We start from the raw sequence: 23,829 nt of genomic DNA on the forward strand, positions 1-23,829 counted from the left end.
CTGATAAAATTATTATTATTATATACAGTATTCAAAAAACTGTGTAATGGGGAATATTTTTATACTTCCAAAGACTGAAATATGCAATATTTCAACCCTTCCTCCATTTTCATTGATGGAGGTCTATACATTAGTGCAACTATTAATGAATTCCCAGATCTCTTACTACCAGATATTTCAGGACGTTTACTGTTTTGAACAATTATAGCGTATAGAATGAATGAATGAATCTCCACCAACTGTCCCATTTATAAATAATTGTCCCATTTTTACAGAAAATGCCATAAAATGGTTAAAAGTGATATCGATTTACGCAAGTGTTCCCCAAAATGTGTACTTCTGACAGGTCTATCTCTATACACAAAAAAATATATATGTTTTGCTGCAGCCTGCACTCAACTACACAAGTGCTTCTCACTAAATTAGAATATCATCAAAAAGTTAATTTATTTCAGTTGTTTAATACAAAAAGTGAAACTCATATATTATTTAGAGTTGTTACAAACAGAGTGATCTATTTTAAGTGTTTATTTATGTTAGTGTTGATGATTATGGCTTACAGCCAATGAAAATCCAAAAGTCATTATCTCAGTAAAGGCTTCCTAAGCCTTTAAAAAGGTCCCTTAGTCTGTTTCTGTATTCTCCACAATCATGGGGAAGACTGCTAACTATGGATGAACGACTAGTGAAGTATTCGGACTCGCTGTACTCGTAACGAGTCCAATGTAAGTCTGTGGGAATTCGAGTAATGGGTTGTGTGTGTGCTGGGCTGGGCTGGGACTGTGCGATGACTGTGCCAGGCTGTGTGGGACTGTGCTGGCCTGTGTGAAGACTGTGCCAGACTGTGCTGGCCTGTGAGAAGACTGTGCCAGGCTGTGCGGGACTGTGCTGGCCTGTGAGAATACTGTGCCGGGCTGTGCGAGACTGTGCTGGTCTGTGCGAAGACTGTGCCGGGCTGTACGGGACTGTGCTGGTCTGTGAGAAGACTGTGCCGGGCTGTGCGGGACTGTGCTGGCATGTGCGAAGACTGTGCCGGGCTGTGCGGGACTGTGCTGGGCTTTGCAGGTACTGTGCGGGGACTATGCCGGGCTGTGTGGGACTGTGCTGGGCTGTGCAGGTACTGTGCGGGGACTATGTCGGGCTGTGCAGGACTGTGCTGGGCTTTGCAGGTTATGTGCGGGGACTATGCTGGGCTGTGTGGGATTGTGCTGGCCTGTGCAGAACTGTGCTGGGCTGTGCGAGGACTGTGTGGGGACTATGCCGGGCTGTGTGGGAGGATGTTGGACTGTGCGAGGACTGTGCTGGGCTGTGCGGGACTGTGCTGGGCTGTGCGGGGACTATACTGGGCTGTGCGGGGACTGTGCCAGGCTGTGGGGGACTGTGCTGGGCTGTGCGGGGACTGTGCTAGGCTGTGCCGAATATTGCAAGGCGAGTATTGAAATACTCGCCAGGATTCGAGTACCGCGAGTACCGCATTACTCGCCGAGTACCGCATCCTAACGAGTATACTTGCTCCTCCCTACTGCTGACTTGACAGATGTCCAGAAGACAGTCATTGACACACACTCCACAAGGAGGGTAAGCCATAAAAGGTCATTGCTAAAGAAGCTTGCTGTTCACAGAGTGCTATATCCAAGCATATTAGTGGAAACTTGAGTGAAAGGAAAAAAGTGTAGTAGAAAAAGGTGCACAAGCAACTGGGAGAACCACAGCCTGGAAAGGATTGTTAAGAAAAGACCATTAAAATTTTTTGGGGAGATTCACAAGGAGTGGACTGCTGCTGGAGTCATTGCTTCAAGAGCCACCATACACAGACGTATCCAGGACAAGGGCTACAAGTGTCGTATTCCTTGTGTCAAGCCCCTCATGACCAATAGACAACGCCAGAAGCGTCTTACCTGGACCAAGGAGAAAAAGAACTGGACTGTTACTCAGTGGTCCAAGGTGTTTTCAGATGAGAGTAAATTTTGCGTTTCATTTGGAAATCAAGGTCCCAGAGTCTGGAGGAAGAGTGGAGAGGCCACAATCCAAGCTGCTTGAGGTCTAGTGTGAAGTTTCCACCATCAGTGAAGGTTTGGGGAGCCATGTCATCTGCTGGTGTAGCTCCACTATGCTTTATCAAGATCAAAGTCAGCGCAGCCGTCTACCAGGAAATTTTAGAGCACTTCATGCTTCCCTCTGCTGACAAGCTTTTTGGAGATGGAAATTGATGCAGTAATTGATGCAAAAGGAGCCCCGACCAAGTATTGAGTGTACATTTCAGTAGGCCAACATTTCGGATTTTAAAATCATTTTTCAAGCTGGTGTTATAAAGTATTCTAATTTACTGAGATAATGACTTTTGGGTTTTCATTGGCTGTAAGCCATAATCATCAACACTAACAGAAATAAACACTTGAAATAGATCACTCTGTAATTACCCTATATAATATGAGATTCACTTTTTGTATTGAAGAACTGAAATAAATTAACTTTTTGATGATATTCTAATTTTGTGAGAAGCACTTGTAAGTAAACAGGATGTTACATAAGAAGAAGCATAGCCTAGATAACATACTGACTAATAACGGTTAAAGGGGAAGGTATGATGAAAGCTCAGATTAAATAACTTGCGTATGCGAATCCCACAAGCTCATAATTTCAGAAAGGAGATGGGGGATCAGACTGAGGCTCCATGTGATATTAAAAGGAGTCTGGTGGTGCAAACTGACAGTATAATCTAAGCTTATAGCCTTGAAGGGGATATTGCACTAATAAAAATCCCACTTTCAGTGATCTTGTCGCTGCCTCCGTTATGCAGAAACTGAAGTTTAATCAAGCATGGCAATTAGGCTGCTCGGTGCACCCTGGATGTGGCCAAGAGCCAAAGTGCAGTGGTTTTGCATGTCCCCGCCTCCCTCACTGGTGATTGACAGTGCTGTAGGGACATGTAGGGAGCACAGTCTGCAGAGAAAGCTCAGGCAAGATGGTGCTGTCAATCACAAGTGAGGGAAGCGATGATATGCAAAATCAGTGGGCGGAATGGTGCACTAAACTTCTTGGGTTCACCAAGCACCCTAATTAGCTTGTCTAATTAAACTTCAGTTTCTGTGGAGCGGAGGCAGCGATTAGAGCACTTAAATTGTCTAAATGGGATTTCAGGACTGTAACTGGGACGTTCACACACATGAATATACTTTGCATTCATTTTACATCTGGCAGTATGTTTATTGTCATTGTCCTGCTGGAAATTGAACGGCGTCACTCCAAAAAAGTGTGAGGCTGCGTCCACTGGATGGGCTTGGGAGTACGTATAACACATATTTACCATCTGGTCCCTGCTCAGAAACCGGCGAATCACCACAGCACATAGTCAGAATCCCACGCATTTGCAAGTTTTTTTGCAGAAGGACATTAAATTTAATATATACTGCTCAAAAAAATAAAGGGAACACAAACAGCCTGTTGCAAATGGAATAGCGTTCCCTTTATTTTTTTGAGCAGTATACAAATTGTGTTCTGCATCAAAACATCAAAATGTTACTTTTTTATACCACAGAAAAATTTTTAAAACAAAAAAACCCTCAGATTTTCCATTTAAATCTATTTGAGCTATGCATTGAACGGACTGCATTAACACTATGTGAACCTGGCCTAAGAAAGCAAGAAGTAATGTCCTAGATGGTAGATATGTGCCACTGAGGTGGTTGGCCTTAGTATTGTAAAAATCTGTACCTGTAATTTGGGGTACTGGATTTTGGGTCTGGGATTTAGAAGCTGGAGTTGATCATATTTTTTGAAATTTGAATTTGTAAGGTTCCAATAATTTTTACCCAAAATTTGATTGGCAGTAGTGAAGAGCAAGTATACTTGTTGCTCGGGTTTTCCCGAGCATGCTAGGGTGTCCTCCGAGTATTTTGGCGTGCTCGGAGATTTAGTTTTCGTCTTCTCATCTGCATGATTTGCGACTTGCAGACAGGCTGAATACATGTGGGAATTCCCTAACAGACAGGCATTCCACACATGTATTCAAGCTGTCTAGCAGTCGCAAATCATGCAGCTGAGACGGCGAAAACTAAATCTCCGAGCACGCCAAAATACTCGGAGGACACCCGAGCAACGAGTATACTCGCTCATCACTAATTGGCAGTAAATTTGTATCAAGCACAATACTGTCCAGCCTCAAACTGCTAGGACTTTCTACAACCTCTTTTCACGCTCTTTGATATTACCAAGGCTTTGTTAACACATTTACTAACAGTTCACTAACAGACTTTTCATTTTTTTTTTTTGGTAGTTAAAAACAGTTCACACATTTGTGATCAGGAAGATCATTTTGTGAAGAACACTGAAACTGATGGTGTCGCTGTCAGAGGTAATATCATCCTGCTGTGACTCAGACAAGTAATGTGCCAAAGATTCCGCCGCACCTCTTCCTCTCCAGTAAAATGCTTGCCGGAGGCAATAGATGCAATTTGAGGCCTGAGCTTGTTAGTACTACTGCTGCACATCTGGTGCCAATGATGGTGATTCTGTTGCTTATCTTTTAGCATCTCCCACATTCTTAAGGGGGTTTTACACATAGCGATATCGCTAGCAATATCGCTATAACGTCACCAATTTTGTGACGTTATAGCGATATCGCTATGTGTGATACTTACCTCCGACCGGCTCCCCCGCTGTCCATCGCTGATCGCGCGAGATCGGCCGGCTCCATTTTTCGTCGGGCACTTCCTGCTGGGCTTCCTGTGGTGCCGATGAGCGACATGTGGAGGTGGGCGGGAGGACGTCTTCATCGCCACGTCTGAAAGGTAAGTATCGTCCGCTGTATCGCTGCTGCATCGTTGTGAGATCTGCCTGTGTGTCAGCTCACTAGCGATCATTTAGCGATACACCAGAGATCCTGACCGGGTCGTATCGTGGTCGGGATCGCCGGTGCATCGCTAAATGTAAAAGGGCCTTTAGCCATGGTATGATTTCTTTTATTCCTTTACTCTACTCTATCTATTGACATTGCGACTTTTTCTTTTATCATACATTTTGTACAACACTATAATTAACTTTTGACAAACTTTCCAACCACAGTTATTTAACCCTTGCCAAAAAAGGCATAACAAAAAATGCTAGATCAGTAGGTAGAAAAAGCAAAATTTAACAGCAGACTGGAATATAGGTGTGGTGTATGCAGTTGTTAAACTGGATTGATAAACCATGTGTGCAAATACAGACTTGAAAAGTTGAATGTATAGATTTTTTTTTTTTTTTTTTTTTTTTAAACAAAAGTGAACCTTCTTCCCAAACATGATGTCAAAAGAAATGGTAGGTAGGTGAGGTCCATGTCCAAAAAGTCAGCATTTGCTACAGAACGATGTATTGGTGTGGCATGTACATATACCCTAAAATTTGACTAGTAAAACAAATTTCCCAAAAAAAATTAGCACACACTCAATTTTTCCAGCAGACAGTCGCAGTTCAATTTCTGTTTTTTCGTGAAAATTCTTCTCTGAAATGCAAAAAATAAACCCAAAATAAAATAGTTCCCCCTTAACAAATACGATTCCATTAGAAATACAAAAACTCAGTACAATCGTTTGTGGCAATCAAGCACATTTTGCCTGATGCTGAGATCAGATTTTTTTTCTTCTAAAAGTATTGTTTGTACTGGCTTTCTACTGCATTATAGCACATTATGAATGAAGAAATAAAATAAAAAATTCAAATGCAGCAGGACAGATGTCAGCTCCTCCATATCACTGATCAATCACACTGAGTCCAGCAATTTTGGAGGCACCTCTTCTATCTTGCTGCTTCTATCAACGGAAGATCTGTATTATTCGCTAACTGCTAGAGATGGATCCAAGGAGGATCAAATTCTAGTTGAATTTTGCGGTTTCACGCAAACACGAAGTTTGAGATTCAATTTGCAGGCATCAGAGAGCAGGCTGGGCCATGAAGACATGTAGCAGATGATCACACCTTGTACATTGGTGGTCAGTACCTAGGCCATCACAGATCAGTGGCTCCCATTGGAGCACAGTCTGTACGGCAGAGTCATTTTTCAAATCCAGATCACTCGTTAAGGCCGGTTTTACAAGTCCTGATGTTTCTGGCACCAGAAAAAACGGTACCGAAGATATCAGTGTCCGTGTGTCCATGTGTGTTCTACGTGCAGCACACGTGTGGCAACCGTGTGCTACCCGTGTGACACATCAGGACCACACAGACAGCCGCCGGGGAAGTAACGTTACCGTAAGGCGCTGTCCCCCGGCGGCTGGTGCTGAAGCCGGCTGTCATCATTCTCCCTGCCGGCGAGCTGAGGAGAATGAATGAAAAACTGACAGTGTGCACTGTTTTCTGTATGCACGTGTGCGGCATGTTTTGCGGGCCGTGAGTCGAATGAACATGTCAGCGTGTTTTGTACACATACACACGGTCCGTGAAAACACGCTGACATGTGCATAGACCCATTTTTTGAATGGGTCTACGTGTGTCAGTGTCTCTGGTACGTGATGTGATGCAGTGACCCCTGTGACAGCTAGGGGGCGCTGTATGGGCTTCCCAGGACATGCATGCAGGTGTTTCCTTTATTGTGATGGGGAAGGTGAGCAGCAGGGTTGTAAATGGCCGATACGTATCACAGGGGTGGGTGCCCTGTAATGGAAGCCGGAATATACTGCTGATGCTTTTGTTTTACATTGTGGAAGCTTCCAGGTGACTTGGTGAGATGGGTGGTACCAGTCACCTACAAACCCACCCAGGGGCGTATGTCTGAACCCCCAAAGTAAAGCCTGTGTGTGTGTGGCTGGGTGTGTAAAAGGACCTGTAGTGAGGTCATGACCATGTGATCCATACCTCACCTGTGGGTGTGTTTATGTACCATATAATGTGCCTGGGGTCTGGTCACATGGGGGGGAGCGGGCATGGACCTAATTCGTTTGTGTGGAAGGTCTAGGTGTTGAAAGATGTGCTACCTTCCGGAAGAACACATGCTGAGGCCCTGGACCTGTTGAGGCCGGTGTGTTGGGAGATCCTGGGAGTAGGATCGGATCCCTGAATAGCACTCGGTGAGGCCTGTGTGTTGGATGGTCCCAGGAGGGGAAGGACGTCCTGAATAGCACCCGGCCTGCGTTGGGGGAGCTACTGACCTTCTGCGGGTCTGGACTATCTGGAATGCCCTGGTCACAAGGACGGTGATCCCAGCAAGGCAGCTTCCCTGGGAGAGAGGACTAACAAAGAGTCAGCGTCTGGAGCAGGAGCTCCTGTAAGGTACCTCCACAGACTGTTGGTGCTTGTATTGCTCTATGAACATTAATGAACTTTTTGGCGTGCGGTCGCCCACGGTCATTGGACAGAGAGGTCCAACGTGTTTAGGGACTGCAAGGAGAAGCCATATCCTGTAAGTGCTCTGGACTATGAGTTAGGTCTGTGATGTGCAACACGACCTACGGTATGGTTTATGCTGAGTAAAAATAAACCGTATGGACTGTTTACGTAAGAAAGTGTTCCTGTGTGCCTCAATATCGCAGCCAAGTGAGTGTCCCCCAACACAAACAGTGAGCGCTACCTTACAGTGAGTAAAATGTCACTACAAGTACCGGAGCCACTGACGTGTGTAACTGATCTAAGTCTCTCTGTTCTGTAGAGAATAAGCTCTTATGGTCAATGGGGTCATCCCTTTCCCCCTTGTTTATTTTACCAAGCAATCAGCTTTCCAATGTTGACATATGCACTAATTTATTTGTAGCAGATCAAATTTTGAAGGAAAATTTGTCAAAGTAATCGAATGTGAATTTCTGCCCATCTCCACTGACTACTACACTATTCTTTTTCACTGCTGCAGTTATATATAGATTGATGTCTGGAATATTTGTCATTATTTTAGGTCCCATCTTTATTGCTGAGCTGTGATCTCCTCTCACTATCTTAAATCAACCTTAATTGGCTGCTGCGTTCCCTGCCTCGGCTTTTATACAGGCTATGATAGTACATCCTGATGGGATGTGCTATACGCCTCAAAAACAACCGCAAAATATAAGCTTTCTATTACTATCAATGGGAAAACAATTGCAGTACACGTCGTGCTCTTCTTTTTCACATTTTTTCAGCAACATATCAACTTTTGAGTTGTTTCTGCTAGAAAAATCATTACAAAGTTGACCATTAAATCAATAGAAACAAAAATTGCCTTGTGCACAAAAAACTTAAAAAAGGCACACATAAAAGAAAAACACATAAAAACTGTATGAACATAACCTAAGCATTTTCACAGTTGTTACACAGCCCTATTTAATGGGAAACCTCAGCATATGGTTGTGTGCGTGCAGTCATGGCAATGCAGAAATATTATCGATCCATCCATGAGCCATATACTTTGCGACAAAAATAGATTGGATTTCTTCTTGTGCAATTAAGAAAGACTTCCCTGCTCTGAGCAATAACACGTTCTTGGTGCTTATACACACACAACAGTTTTACAGCTCAGCAGCACTAAGGCTGCTGTAAGTGAATTAGAGCATCATTATCTACCTTCATGTCTCTCCAATGTTATACAAAGGCGTACAGGGTTTTTTGGGGGGATTCTCTACAAAGAATTTTGCCGTGTGCTAGTGGAGAATATTGTTTTTCTTGCAGGTGTATCTGCTTCTTATGCATTATGAAATCCTCCCATTTCACCTTCGAAACCCTGTTCTTTGGAATGATCTTCACCATGCAGTTGGAAGGCACGGATCAATGGAAGGGGCCAGGTACCACCCCAAATTTGGAAAATATTGTCATTGGCAGGTGTTATGACTACATTGAAACCGTGAATCCTTCTGTGGGGTGAGTGCCGTGAGCTACAATAATCAGTATTGCCGCTTTTCAGAGGTTACCCAATGTGTCTGCTGTAGTGGGAGCCGATTCCCAGGCACTAATGGAGATGGCATTTCTTACAGAGGCGGCTGTATTCTCTTGTTTGTATATCGTGGAGTCATAGCAACTTGCACCTGTTCACACTTGCTTTATCCTGTTCATAGGTGCTGGTCAGTTTTTTGATTTTTGGATCTCCTACAGGCGGCCACATTTGAGACGATGGCTCCGTCCTCATGCTTTGTGGTCAACTAGGTTCTCCATTATAGGGCACTTCAGGACAGTGAGACTGTTTTGGTAGGCTATGGTTAGTTATATAAAATATAAGATCATCTGCTCACTATTCTCAGGCAGTTCTGACAATGTAAAATAAAATAAGCAGGAAGATGAATCTCCAATAGCATCAACAAACTCCTTTTCAGCACAGCGTCTCCTAAGAGCAAGAAAGCAGAGCTTTCACTGGCAAGGCAGACAGATTCTGGCCAGGTTTTATAGGAAGAGTTAGGCTACGTGCACACGCTGCAGATTCACCTGCGGGTTTTTTCCCGCGTAACCGCAGGTAAAGTGACCTGCGGTTTGGTCTGCGGTTTTGCCCTGCGGTTTCTCACCTCTACTATGTTAAAGGTGTGAAACCGCAGCGGAATCCGCAGAAACAATTGACATGCTGCGGGAAAAAAAACACAGCAAAACCGCGCGGAAAAAACCCCAGCATGAGCACAGCGGTTTTGAAAACCCATAGGGTTACATGGTACTGTACCATGTCTGCGGAACTGCTGCGGTTCCGCAGGGCCAAAACTGCAGCGGAACCGCAGCAAAAACCGCAGCGTGTGCACATAGCCTTAAGGACCAGATCCCAAGCAGCTGAAATGGAGCTGCATGTTTCTGACCAGCATATAAAGGGTTGTTAACCTCTTCAGCACCAAAGGAAATCAAATTAATATGAGATCTAAAAATACAGGTTAAATGGAAAATCTGCGATTCACAATACACAGTGATCTTTTACCCCCAGATCCCCCAGGTTGGTGTGGCAATAATTAAAGGACCTCTGTACAATCCCCACACAATATTGATGCACAGTATGATGTCGAAATCGCACTGCCTTACATTGCCTAAACAATACCTCTATATGGGACTCAAATAATACTAAAATATAGTACTCTCATAACTCACTGCTATACACTTACCTTAGAGTACTTGCATTTCATGGACAAGTACAGTAATGTTACAAATCTTGCAGTAGAATCATCAGCGCTCTTATTGAGCTAATTTACTTGGGACATACAGCAATCATTATCTTCATTAGCACAACATGGAGGATTACAGGAAGGAAAGTGACAAAAAACACAAACGAAAGGTCATGCAGTACGGTAAAGAGCGGAAGTACACACATATAACCAAACTGTTCAAGTCAACACAAGATAGTTTCACCAACATAAGCCTGCAGCTGTTGTAGAAAAAATAAAACTGCCATTTAAGTGTCCAGATAATACCGCTATACAACTTCTAAATAGTGAAGGCATTAGGCTGTATTGCACAATGCACTATTGTTTATTTGTTTTTCTGCAAAAGGGCAATATGGCTATGCAGTGGAATAAGTTGAAGCCTCATATGTTAAGCAAATCTTACTTATACACCCAGATATAAAAATAAAATAATAATAATAATAATAATAAATAATCCGTAAATTTCTGTTTTTTTTTATAATCACTACAGGAACAAGAACTGTTCAGCAATATGGTTAGCCTTTAAAAGCGCTTTTGTCAGCAAGGATCCATGTTCTGTATTCCCATCTGATTATGAGCACTACATCAACCTGACTTCCCATGACATCCCCATAAATAAGGTTCAGTATCAAATGTATTATATACAAAATCATAGATTAATGTGATTGTATAGATGGAGCCGGACTAATTATAATGACAGGGGTCTTTGCCGGTCAGTGAAAGCCAAGGGTGCCACAGATTTCTTCTTGGGTGGCCACTGCTGGACAAATGTGCATTATGTGACACCCATCGGGTTAGGATTTGTGGCCACACGAGCAGAGCTGGATTTCTGATAACTATCTTGTCATGGACCCGGCAATTCTCTGGTTGCAGCACAAACTCGTTCATTAGTTGTGATTACAAGTCCCGACCCACAAGAATTCAGGGTGGAACCTTACTTGTGCGCCCATCCAGCAGGAGCGCCATCCATTCCCTGATCTTCAAAAATGTGTCGCCCTAGTCTGATATTAAAAGGCGTAATATATAATACGTGGCCGCACAGAGATTTCCAGAGCAGGAGACGAGAATCTAGAGTGATACAGTATGGATGGACAGTGATATTTACTCTATTTCTTCATTATAGTCGCTCTTCTGGGAGAACAACAAACATCTAGTGCACAGATTGTCAGATCGTGGAAACCGCTATTTGCCTCTAGGTGACACCTTAATGGGATGGCTGGTCGATAACTTGTACTTTTGTGGGATGAGCAGTCATTCAGGTGAGACAACCGTCAAGGTAAAGTATATATATGTGACTGATGAGAATGCAAGAAATAGCCCAATGATGTCACGAGACAGGAATAATGCCCACAGTAGTTGGGACCAGTGGATTTCGCTATACATTTACTTAATCTTCAGACCCTTTTTGTACCTCCATTCTGACTGAGACTCAAACTCAAGACCTGATACTGTGTCTGGGTGGTAGAAGAACTATCAGTGAGCCAAAGGATATACTACTGTCTGAGAGTATTTTCTCTGCCCGCAAATCTCAATGATAAAATTCTTTAGAACCCCTTCACGACGCATGATGTACATGTAAGTCATATGTCATGTCCCTGCCTTTGATGCAGGCTCGCATACTGAGCCCGCGTCTTTCCTGGCACATGACAGCTGATTTTATCAACCATCATGTGCCTTTAACAGCCGCAGGTGGAGTGGAGCTCTGACAGTCACTGTTCACCTGCTAAATCCATCTGTCAATCTCTGAGCTGACAGGGAGCGTGTCATTTCACGCCTGTGACGGGATCGCAGAGAGCCGATAGGTTGTCATGACAGCCGGGGGTCTGCTGACAGCCCCAACACCTGTCTTTATGATCCTCCTGTAAACGCCGGTCCATGGCAGTGATCGTAGGAGATCGTGATTTTCTCTGTTTAGCAGTGCTGATCCACTGCTGCATATAGCGCAAGCAATCAGATGAACACAACTTCAGGTTCCCTAAGGGGACCATTTCGTACAGTAAAAGACAATTTTTTTTTTTTTTTTTTAATTTAAAAAAAAAAACACTTTCAAATCACCCAACTTTTGTCCCAATGAAAATAAAGCAATTACAAAAAAAAAAAAAAATTATACATTTGGTATCGCTGCATACATAAATGTCCGATCTATCAAAATATAAAATAAATTAATCCGATTAGCTAATGGTGTAGCGTAAAAAAAAAAAAAAATTAAATGCCAAAATTACATTAATTACGCAACATTGCCATAAAATCAAAACATTGTATCTACCCCAAAAATGGTATTAGCAAAAACGTCAGATTGGAGCACAAAAATAATCCATCACACAGCACGGAATCCCAAAAATGGTGACAAAAGCAAGTATTTTTTTTCTTACAAATTTCCAAATTTTTTTTCATCAAAAACTTTACACATTTGGTATCTGTGCACTCACTCGTACTGACCTGGGAAATCATAGTGCCAAGTCAGTTTTACCATTTTACATAGTAAATAAAAAGCCCCAAAAACTATTACACTTTTTTGCAATTTTGTCGCACTTGGTTTTTTTTTTCCCCCTTTTTTTCAGTACAATTTATGATAAAATCAATGGGGTCATTCAAAACTACAACTTGTCCCGCAAAAACAACAAGCCCTCATATGGATATATTGACTGCGAAATAAAAAAAGTTATGGCTCTGGGAAGAAACGGAGGAAAAAATGAGAATGGAAAATCGCCATGAAGGGCTTAAAAAAAACCATAACGGTAGATGCAGATAAGATTTTTCAAAATTGTCTGTGGAAAAAATGTGCATATATGTATACCAGGTAAATTTACCTGGTATATGTATGTATTATCGCTTTACAGAAGTGTATAAATAAATCTTGTATAATTTTCTTCCATAATTATCAGTTACATACAGTTGTGCTCAAAAGTTTACATACCTCGGCAGAATTTTTGCTTTCTTGGCCTTTTTTCAGAGAATATGAATGATAACACCAAAAATGTTTTTCCACTCATGGTTAGTGGTTGGGTGAAGCCATTTATTGTCAAACTACTGTGTTTTCTCTTTTTAAATCATAATGACAACCCAAAACATCCAAGTGACCCTGATCAAAAGTTCACATACCCCATTTCTTAATACCGTGTATTTCCCCCTCTAACATCAATGACAGCGTGAAGTTTTTTTGTGGTAGTTGTGGATGAGGTTCTTTATTTTCTCAGATGGTAAAGCTGACCACTCTTTTTGGCAAAAATCCTCCAATTCCTGTAAATTCCTGGACTGTTTAGCTTGAACTGCACGCTTGAGATCTCCCCAGAGTGGCTCAATGATATTAGGATCAGGAGACTGAGATGGCCACTCCATAAGCTTCATTTTGTTCTGCTGTAGCCAATGGCAGGTCGACTTGGCCTTGTGTTTTAGATCGTTGTCATGTTGGAACATTCAAGTACGTCTCATGCGCAGCTTCCGGGCTGATGATTGCAAATGTGCCTCCAATATTTGCTGATAGCATGCTACATTCATCTTCCCTTCAACTTTGACCAAGTTACCTGTGCCTTTGTAGCTCACACATCCCCCAAAACATCAGCAATCCACCTCCGTGCTTTACAGTAGGAATGGTGTTCCTTTCATCATAGGCCTTGTTGACCTCTCGCCAAATGTAACATTTATGGTTGTGGCCAAAAAGTTCAATTTTGGTCTCATCACTCCAATTTTACCTTGTTCCAAAAGTTTTGAGGCTTGTCTGTGCTGTTTTGTGTATTGTAGGCGAGATACTTTGTGGCATTTGCCCAGTAATGGTTCTCTTCTGGCAACTCTACCATGCAGCCTGTTTTTGTTCAAGTGTCTCCTTATTGTGCAACTTGAAACAACCACACTGCTAGTTTTCAGAGAGTCCAGTATTTCAGCTAATGTTATTTGTGGGTTTTTCTTTGCACCCTGAACAATTTTCCTGCCAGTTGTGAACAAAATTTTTGTTGGTCTACCTGACCGTGGTTTTGCTTTTACAGAGCCGCTGATTTTCCATTAGTTAATCACAGTTTGAACTCTGCTGACTGGCATTATCAATTTCTTGGAAATCTTTTTGTATCCCTTTCCTGTTTTTTTTCTACAGTTCAACTACCTTTTCCCGTAGATCCATTGACAATGCTTTTGCTTTCTCCATGACTCACAATCCAGAAACATCAGTGGCTGGATGAAAGATGCAAGAGTCTGTCTGGATCCCAGAAACTCACTCAGCTTTTATGCACACATACTGATTACAAGCAAACAGGTCACAGGTGAGGATATTACCTTTAGTCAAACCCATTTGTGTCAACTTCTGTGCATGTTATCGGGTCAAAATCACCAGGGTATGTGAACTTTTGATCAGGGTCATTTGGATGTTTTGGGTTGTCATTATGATTTAAAAAGAGAAAACACAGTAGTTTGACAATAAATGGCTTCACCCAACTGCTAACCATGAGAGGAGAAAAAGTTTTGGTGTTATTATTCACATTCTCTGAAAAAAGACCAAGAAAGCAAAACTTCTGCTAGGGTATGTAAACTTTTCAGCACAACTGTATATGTAAGTATATCATCTCTGGCTTTAGGATTTAACTACGACTCTTGTCCTGTTACGTCGGAGTGCGAACACAATGCTGAGGAGTCTTTCTGGAGGCTTGCTTCTGTTACTGTAAGTTATTACTGAGGGTCTATATATGATACCCCTGAGTAGAGATGAGGAAATTTGTTCAGATTTTGGCCCTGAACTGAATCTGATTTTGACATATTCGAACAATATTCATGCCGAATGTTTGTCTTATGATCGGTTCCGAACATTTTTGGTAATTTCGACTCCCATTGACTCTAATGACGTTCGGTTGCATTCGACAAATATTGCAAAAACAATATTCGATTCCGATCGTATTCGGAGCTGAATCTGCACAAATTCGCTCAACTCTACCCCCGAGGCCACAATAAAAACCAATACAAACTTGCTAATAGTGCAAAATTTGTAATGGGATGGAGAGAAATGGTGGAGATGTGGAAGAGCACTTCCTGGTTACTTCATTCTTTAGGTGTCCTCTCAGGCTGGTTTCACACATCATGTAATTGGTGCAGATTTTATGAGTGGATTTTCTACATATTAAAATGCGCAGTGGATGAGTTTTATCTCCCTCTCGTTCACATCTGCCGTTTCTTTTTGGGTGCGGAATCCTGCAAAAAATTGGCTTTTGCTCCATTTTTGTAAATTCACAGTATATTTTCCATTGAGAAAATGCACCTTTTTGGTGAGGATTTTACTTATTTATTTCAATACGGACCCCAAATCTTCAGGTTAAACAGCTGTCCTAAGATTGTATTGTTGTGGTTTTTGGTTTCTGTAACAAAATACACATCTAAAAAAAGAATATGCGCTGATTTGTGATGCAGAAACGCGGAAGAATTCAGTTTTAATGATATGCACATAAAATCCTCACCAAATAAGCAATGTGTAAAACCAGCCTTACCGGGGTGTTGCCAATTTTTTTTTTCCATGTGGATTCCGGCACGTTTTCTGTGCCAAAATCAACAAACTTCTTGCTTTTGCATTTAGGAGAGATTCACATTGTTGTCCACGTGGTTATAGCAAGTGGCATATAATTTATTGCAGCAAATAATACAACAACGGTGAGAACACTGGGCAGCCACGTGTAAATTAGTCGCATTCACGGGACTCATCCACATAAAGAGAGGCATAAGCGGCAAAGACTGCAAAGGAAGAAGCTTCGGGGTCGGCCTGAGATTTTTTTTTTCAGGGTAGTATTTTCCAAAATAAGAACAGTTTTATTGAATAGGGTATGTAACTGTACCCATGAAAGAAATGTCATTGTATCTGACTTCTCACCACTAGAGATGAGCGACTTTGCATTTTTTAGGGCCGAGTCGGGTTTCATGAAACCCGACTTCTCAAAAGTCGAGTCGAACGAAATCGGCCGACTATCGGGAAAAGTCGGAGGTCCGACTGAAACACGAAACCCAATGCAAGTCAATGGGGAAGCAAAGTCGGCAGGGAGTGGAGGACAGGAAACACACCTACATGCCGGACCGCTTTTTTAAAGTGCGCAAAAACTCTCTCTCTCCCCGGACGCTGCACATGTCATTTCGTCGCCCAGTGTACGTCCTTGCTCAGTGGCTGAAAAAAGTCACGTGCAAGCATTCTGGGAAATCCTACTTTGGCGCTCGGGTCGGCGACCGCATGGCCGACCTCACGCTATGGTCGGGTTTCGATCGGCGAAACCCGACTTTAACGAAAGTCGGCGACTTTTGAATTTGACCGACCCGTTTCGCTCAACTCTACGCACCACTAGCTCTATACTCTAAATTTATTCAATGTGATTCCGTATTAGTTTTGATAGTCAGCACTAAGATTAAGGTGATTTTATATATTAGACTGAAGTTGGCCGACCCCATCAATTTTAGTAACAGCCAGAAGTTAAATATGTATTACAGTGGATGATCAGCTAATATTTGGCAGACGTCAGATAGGAAAAATAATGTTGGGCATATTGAAATTCAATATGACTTATCGTTTGTTCTCAAAGTAAATATGCTGCAGCGAGTTACTCCCCTTTCCCATAGAGAACACCAGCACGATTGGCCAAAACGACCTGGCATGTATTTGGTGAGGTTGGAAGGAATAACAGTCGAATGAACAATCCATCAGTTAATGAACCTGTGTGGCCATCTTTAGGGCAGGTGCAGATGAGCGTATTTTCAGTCAGAGAGCAATCGGACAAAACATCGGATCACTCCGGACCAATGTAATGTTATGGGGCCGTGCACATGTTCAAATTTGCATGCCAGAGTTTGATCCAATATTCGGCTCTCAATTGGTCATGCAAGTCTGTGTGTGCGGAAACATTGGACTGCACTTGGATTACATCTGAGTGAAGACTGATTTCTAAGGCCTCATATAGAGAAGATGGAGACATTTTTCTCTCCATCTTCTCCTAATCTGAAAGAATCCGATCACGCTCTGACCACACTCTGACCACACTCTGATCCCATCTCTAACCACACTCTAACCACACTCTATCCACACTCTATCCACACTCTATCCACACTCTATCCACACTCTATCCACACTCTATCCACACTCTGACCACACTCTGACCACACTCTATCCACACTCTGACCACACTCTGATCCCATCTCTGACCACACTCTGATCCCATCTCTATCCACAATCTAACCACACTCTATCCACACTGTGACCACACTCTGATCCCATCTCTATCCACACTGTGACCACACTGTGACCACACTGTGACCACACTGTGACCACACTGTGACCACACTGTGACCACACTCTGATCCCATCTCTATCCACAATCTAACCACACTCTATCCACACTGTGACCACACTCTGATCCCATCTCTATCCACAATCTAACCACACTCTATCCACACTGTGACCACACTCTGATCCCAACTCTATCCACACTCTGACCACACTCTGATCCCATCTCTGACCACACTCTGATCCCATCTCTGACCACACTCTGATCCCATCTCTGACCACACTCTGATCCCATCTCTGACCACACTCTGATCCCATCTCTGACCACACTCTGATCCCATCTCTGACCACACTCTGATCCCATCTCTGACCACACTCTGATCCCATCTCTGACCACACTCTGATCCCATCTCTGACCACACTCTGATCCCATCTCTGACCACACTCTGATCCCATCTCTGACCACACTCTGACCACACTCTGACCACACTCTGACCACACTCTGACCACACTTTATCCACACTCTGACCACACTCTGACCACACTCTGATCCCATCTCTGACCACACTCTGATCCCATCTCTGACCACACTCTGATCCCATCTCTGACCACACTCTGATCCCATCTCTGACCACACTCTGATCCCATCTCTGACCACACTCTGACCACACTCTGACCACACTCTGACCACACTCTGACCACACTCTGACCACACTCTGATCCCATCTCTATCCACAATCTAACCACACTCTATCCACACTGTGACCACACTCTGATCCCATCTCTATCCACACTGTGACCACACTGTGACCACACTGTGACCACACTCTGATCCCATCTCTATCCACAATCTAACCACACTCTATCCACACTGTGACCACACTCTGATCCCAACTCTATCCACACTCTGACCACACTCTGACCACACTCTGATCCCATCTCTGACCACACTCTGATCCCATCTCTGACCACACTCTGATCCCATCTCTGACCACACTCTGATCCCATCTCTGACCACACTCTGATCCCATCTCTGACCACACTCTGATCCCATCTCTGACCACACTCTGATCCCATCTCTGACCACACTCTGATCCCATCTCTGACCACACTCTGATCCCATCTCTGACCACACTCTGATCCCATCTCTGACCACACTCTGATCCCATCTCTGACCACACTCTGACCACACTCTGACCACACTCTGACCACACTCTGACCACACTTTATCCACACTCTGACCACACTCTGACCACACTCTGATCCCATCTCTGACCACACTCTGATCCCATCTCTGACCACACTCTGATCCCATCTCTGACCACACTCTGATCCCATCTCTGACCACACTCTGATCCCATCTCTGACCACACTCTGATCCCATCTCTGACCACACTCTGATCCCATCTCTGACCACACTCTGATCCCATCTCTGACCACACTCTGATCCCATCTCTGACCACACTCTGACCACACTCTGACCACACTCTGACCACACTCTGACCACACTCTGACCCCATCTCTATCCACAATCTAACCACACTCTATCCACACTGTGACCACACTCTGATCCCATCTCTATCCACACTGTGACCACACTGTGACCACACTGTGACCACACTCTGATCCCATCTCTATCCACAATCTAACCACACTCTATCCACACTGTGACCACACTCTGATCCCAACTCTATCCACACTCTGACCACACTCTGACCACACTCTGACCACACTCTGATCCCATCTCTGACCACACTCTGATCCCATCTCTGACCACACTCTGATCCCATCTCTGACCACACTCTGATCCCATCTCTGATCCCATCTCTGACCACACTCTGATCCCATCTCTGACCACACTCTGACCACACTCTGACCACACTCTGACCACACTTTATCCACTCTCTGACCACACTGTGACCACACTGTGACCACACTGTGACCACACTCTATCCACACTCTATCCACACTCTATCCACACTCTGACCACACTCTGACCACACTCTGACCACACTCTGATCCCATCTCTGACCACACTCTGATCCCATCTCTGATCCCATCTCTGATCCCATCTCTGACCACACTCTGACCACACTCTGACCACACTCTGACCACACTCTGACCACACTCTATCCACACTTTATCCACTCTCTGACCACACTGTGACCACACTGTGACCACACTGTGACCACACTGTGACCACACTTTATCCACTCTCTGACCACACTGTGACCACACTGTGACCACACTGTGACCACACTCTATCCATACTCTAACCACACTCTGATCCCAACTCTGACCACACTCTGACCACACTCTGACCACACTCTGACCACACTCTGACCACACTCTGACCCCATCTCTAACCACACTCTGACCACACTCTGACCCCATCTCTGACCACACTCTGACCACACTCTGACCACACTCTGACCACACTCTGACCACACTCTGACCACACTCTGACCACACTCTGACCCCATCTCTAACCACACTCTGACCACACTCTGACCCCATCTCTAACCACACTCTGATCCCATCTCTAACCACACTCTGATCCCATCTCTAACCACACTCTGATCCCATCTCTAACCACACTCTGATCCCATCTCTAACCACACTCTGATCCCATCTCTAACCACACTCTGATCCCATCTCTAACCACACTCTGATCCCATCTCTAACCACACTCTGATCATAGTTTGATCAGAGTGTCATTTGCATAATCGTCTGATTCTCTTAGATGAGCGAATCTACGGCCTTCTGCACCTGCCCTAAGAATGTGTAAAGAAAAGTCATTTTCCCTAGAGATACTGCACACATTTCTAAGAAAAGGTTCCTTAGATTTTTATTTTTCATAGAGACTACAAGAATTTACTTAAATTATCAGATCAAAAGCAACCACCTTAATAAAAATCTGTTATCTGTCTTTTCTGTGTCTTCCTTACATTATAGTATGCCAAGCACAGCCACGGTGAAATACAGATCATGCTGAATGGATCAACACCGGGAGGCGCATTCCCAGTTCCCAGGTGAGAAGTCATAAGATTGAACGATTTTTTTTCTTTTTTTAAAAAAAGATCTGATTCGCCAGTATTAACATGATCAGCCAAGTTTGTGACTTGCTCCTTTAAGTCAGCTGGACCAATTTACTACAGAAGTGGAGGATTGATATTTGGCCAATTCTTCGGTGTAAAGTTTAGGCAGTTTAATTAGAACCCGGCTTTCCATTATATTATTGTATTACTGTAAACTGTCAATATTTCATAACATTTTATAATTTTGAGTTTCTTTTTATCCTATCAAGTTTTTTAGCTGACTTTGAAATACCAAATTTTCAAAAAGACAAAGTTTCCAGCATCAACATTTGGGTGATGGATGAAATTGATGGAGTGAATGTGTAAGTACAAATAGATCTTCAAGGCTTTCAGAATTCTTACTTATTACTTTTTATACAGGGGTATTCTCAAGTTAAAAAAATTGCTTTAATTTGCATGAAAATAAGCAACTTTCTTTTTCTATTTGTTGTCATTCTCCTGCGATGAGAGCTTTTATCTTGCCTTGTGTACAGCTGGTTTCCATGGAGTTTTATATTTACAATTCTGACCACTGTCACTTTATGAGGTTATAGCTCTGGAACGCCTCAATGGAGCCTGCTGATTCTGAGATTGTTTTTTCATGACATATTGTACTTCATGTTAGTAGTAAAATTTATTTGATATGACTTGCGTTTATTTATGAAAAAAGGGAAATTTGGCAACAATTTTGAAAATGATGCAATTTTCAAACTTTTAATGTTTATGCCCTTAAATTAGAGAGTCATATCGCACAAAATAGTTAATAAATAACATTTCTCACATGTCTACATTACATCAGAACAATTTTGGAAACATCATTTTTTTCGTTAGGACGATATAAGGGTTAAAATTTGACCAGCAATTTCTCATTATTCCACCAAAATTTGTAAAACCATTTTTTTAGTGACCACCTGTCATTTGAAGTGAGTTTGCAGGGTCAATATAACAGAAAATACCAAAAGTGACACCATTCTAAAGACTGCACCCCTAAAGGTGCGCAAAACCACATTCAAGAAGTTTATTAACCCTTCAGGTGCTTCACGAGAACTAAAGCAATGTGGAAGGTAAAAAATGAACATATTTTTTTCACTGAAAATTTATTTTGGAACCAAACTTTTTTTATTTTTACAAGGGTATCAGGAGAAAATGGACCATAAAATTTGCTGTGCAATTTCTCCTGAGTATGCCGATACCCTGTATGTGGGGGAAATCCACTGGTTGGGCGCATGGCAGGGCTCTAAAGGTAGAGAGCACCGGTTGACTTTTTGAATGAAAAATTGGCTGGAATCAATGGCGGGAGACCCCGTGATGTACCTATACAGTGGAAACCCCCCAATTCTAACTCCAACCCTAACCCCAACACACCCCTAACCCTAATCTCAGCGCCGAGGAATAAGTACCCTTAACTGCCTCCCTTAAAAGGCGTTTCGGCGGTCATTAAGGGGTTAAAGGGAACCTGACAGCTGATCCATGCTGCCCGATCTATAGTGTCTTTATACAGCCATACATGTTAAGAGGAATTTGTCACCCACTGCACGTATCTAACCTATCTATATGGGCATACAGGTTATAGAATGCTTAAAATAGTCATACCTGTGTGCCTCATATCAGTGGTCTTGTTGTGCAGAAATCATCTTGCAATTGCGATATTCCACTTTAGTTTTCTATGGGCATTATCTTTGTGTTTCTTGTGTGCAGGTGCCGGCAAGTCAATGCTACTACCGCTCCAGTGAATTCCGACGGTTGCAGAATATATATATATATGTGTCCCCCAACATATTATAAAATTTCACCATCTGAAGTTTACTTTTACAATTACACAATTAAAAAAAATGCAAAAATGTGGGGTTCCCACACTTTTTGATACCAATCAAAGGTAAAGAAGACATCTGAGAGCTAATATCAGACTGGAAAGATCTATTTTTATTGGGCCCTTCCAAGCCTAAAAATACCAACTGTCCCATAAGTGAAGCATCACTAGGTCAGTAACCTCACCGCTCTTCAGACGTTCTTTGCCACTCTGGACTACGTCGGAATTGTTTGACTATATCTGACTTGCATGGGGTTTTTTTTCAATTAAATTGGTTAAATAAAGAATTTTTATTACTGGGTTAGTAATGGGGGTGTCTGATAGATGCCTCTCTATTACTAACCCCAGGGGTTGATGGCATCTGTCTTTTTGGACAATTCACAGTTGACATCAATCTCAAGTACCATTACCCCAATTGCCACCACACCAGGGGAATTCAAAGCAGTCAAAGCACCAGAATTGGAGCATCTCATGTGATGTCCTACTTCAGGGGTGGCTCCAAGCTGGTGTTTTTAGGCTGGGATGTAGTGATGAGCGACTATGCTCGGGTGGTCTCCAAGTATTCTGGTGTGCTTGGAGATTTAGTTTTCGTTGCCTCAGCTACATGATTTGCGACTGCTACATGTGTGGAATGCCTGTTTGTTAGGGAATTCCCACAAGTATTCAGCCTGTCTACAAGTCGCAAATCATGCAGCTGAGACGAGGAAAACTAAATCCCATCACTACTGGGAAGGGCCCAGTAACCATGGACCTTCCCAGCCTGATAATATCAGCCTCAGATGTCTGCTTTACCTTGGCTGGTTCTAAAATAAAAGGAGAGGACCCTATGTCGTTTTTTGTCATTTATTTAATCATAAAAAGCAGTCCAATAAGCTCCACAGGGTGCAGTTTTATTATATGCATAGGTTGTGCAATTATAGATAGATATGAGATAAACATATCTAAAAACTGGGAAAAAAAGGCAGCACTAAAGTATTTACCAAAATACAAAGGGTACTTTAATAGCCATGGTGGTGTGGCAACAATTCGGCTGCAATGAGACTTTCTCAAGCAATGTTGAGGGTGAACATACAATTTAAGGAGGTGTTACAACATTGTGAACATATCAAGTGAAAAATATACTGTGGTACATTATATAAACATTTCATTCAAGTGATATCCTTTAGGCATGCTCTTTAAAGTGACAGTGCAGTATTTATAACATATTTCATAAGAAATTAAACATATGACAGTGCTATTCATATTTAATTAATATAATTGCATCGTGTGTTTCATATTAGAATAAGGGGCTCACCCAGCTGTAAACTGCTGTAGGATATAAAAAACCTTCTTTTCTCGCCTTCCTGGCAAGCTTACTGCGTAGGTCTGTGTGCAGCATCATCCATAAGCCAATCAGAGTACTTTGAGATTAAAGTGCCCACGCGGCTGCCATCTTTATTATTGTATAAGTTTGCCTTTGTTTCTTATTAGGTCAAAGACATTTTTTTTTTAATAATGGACTAAAAAGGAGTGTGGTACTTGCGATATTACGTGGATCTGGTTGTCTCATATATGTTGATGAATATTTTTGTCTATCTATCTATTTATCTATCTATTTAGATGGATAGATAGATATGGGATAGAGAGATAGATATAGGAGTGTCAGAATTACTGTCG

The 23,829-nt window shown here is 42.6% G+C and overlaps 1 protein-coding gene across 9 annotated transcripts in view; it reads left to right on the plus strand.

Annotated features, from left to right (window-relative positions):
- LOC141088494 (ADP-ribosyl cyclase/cyclic ADP-ribose hydrolase 2-like) overlaps positions 1-23,829 on the plus strand; it is a 55,700-nt gene that overhangs the window by 20,338 nt on the left and 11,533 nt on the right. For 2 of the 9 annotated variants that reach the window (XM_073574606.1, XM_073574605.1), the window contains exons 2-8: positions 4,277-4,354; positions 8,611-8,799; positions 10,540-10,669; positions 11,173-11,308; positions 14,615-14,697; positions 20,242-20,318; positions 20,594-20,686. In XM_073574606.1, coding sequence (XP_073430707.1) covers positions 8,633-8,799; positions 10,540-10,669; positions 11,173-11,308; positions 14,615-14,697; positions 20,242-20,318; positions 20,594-20,686 — 686 coding nt within the window. In that variant the 5' untranslated portion in view covers positions 4,277-4,354; positions 8,611-8,632. The other 7 variants (XM_073574609.1, XM_073574607.1, XM_073574610.1 and 4 more) reach the window with 6 other exon arrangements.

Source organism: Dendrobates tinctorius, unplaced genomic scaffold (assembly GCF_039654945.1).
Source record: "Dendrobates tinctorius isolate UK_male_01 unplaced genomic scaffold, ASM3965494v1 ptg000039l, whole genome shotgun sequence".
In the NCBI taxonomy this organism is placed as follows: Eukaryota; Metazoa; Chordata; class Amphibia; order Anura; family Dendrobatidae; genus Dendrobates; species Dendrobates tinctorius.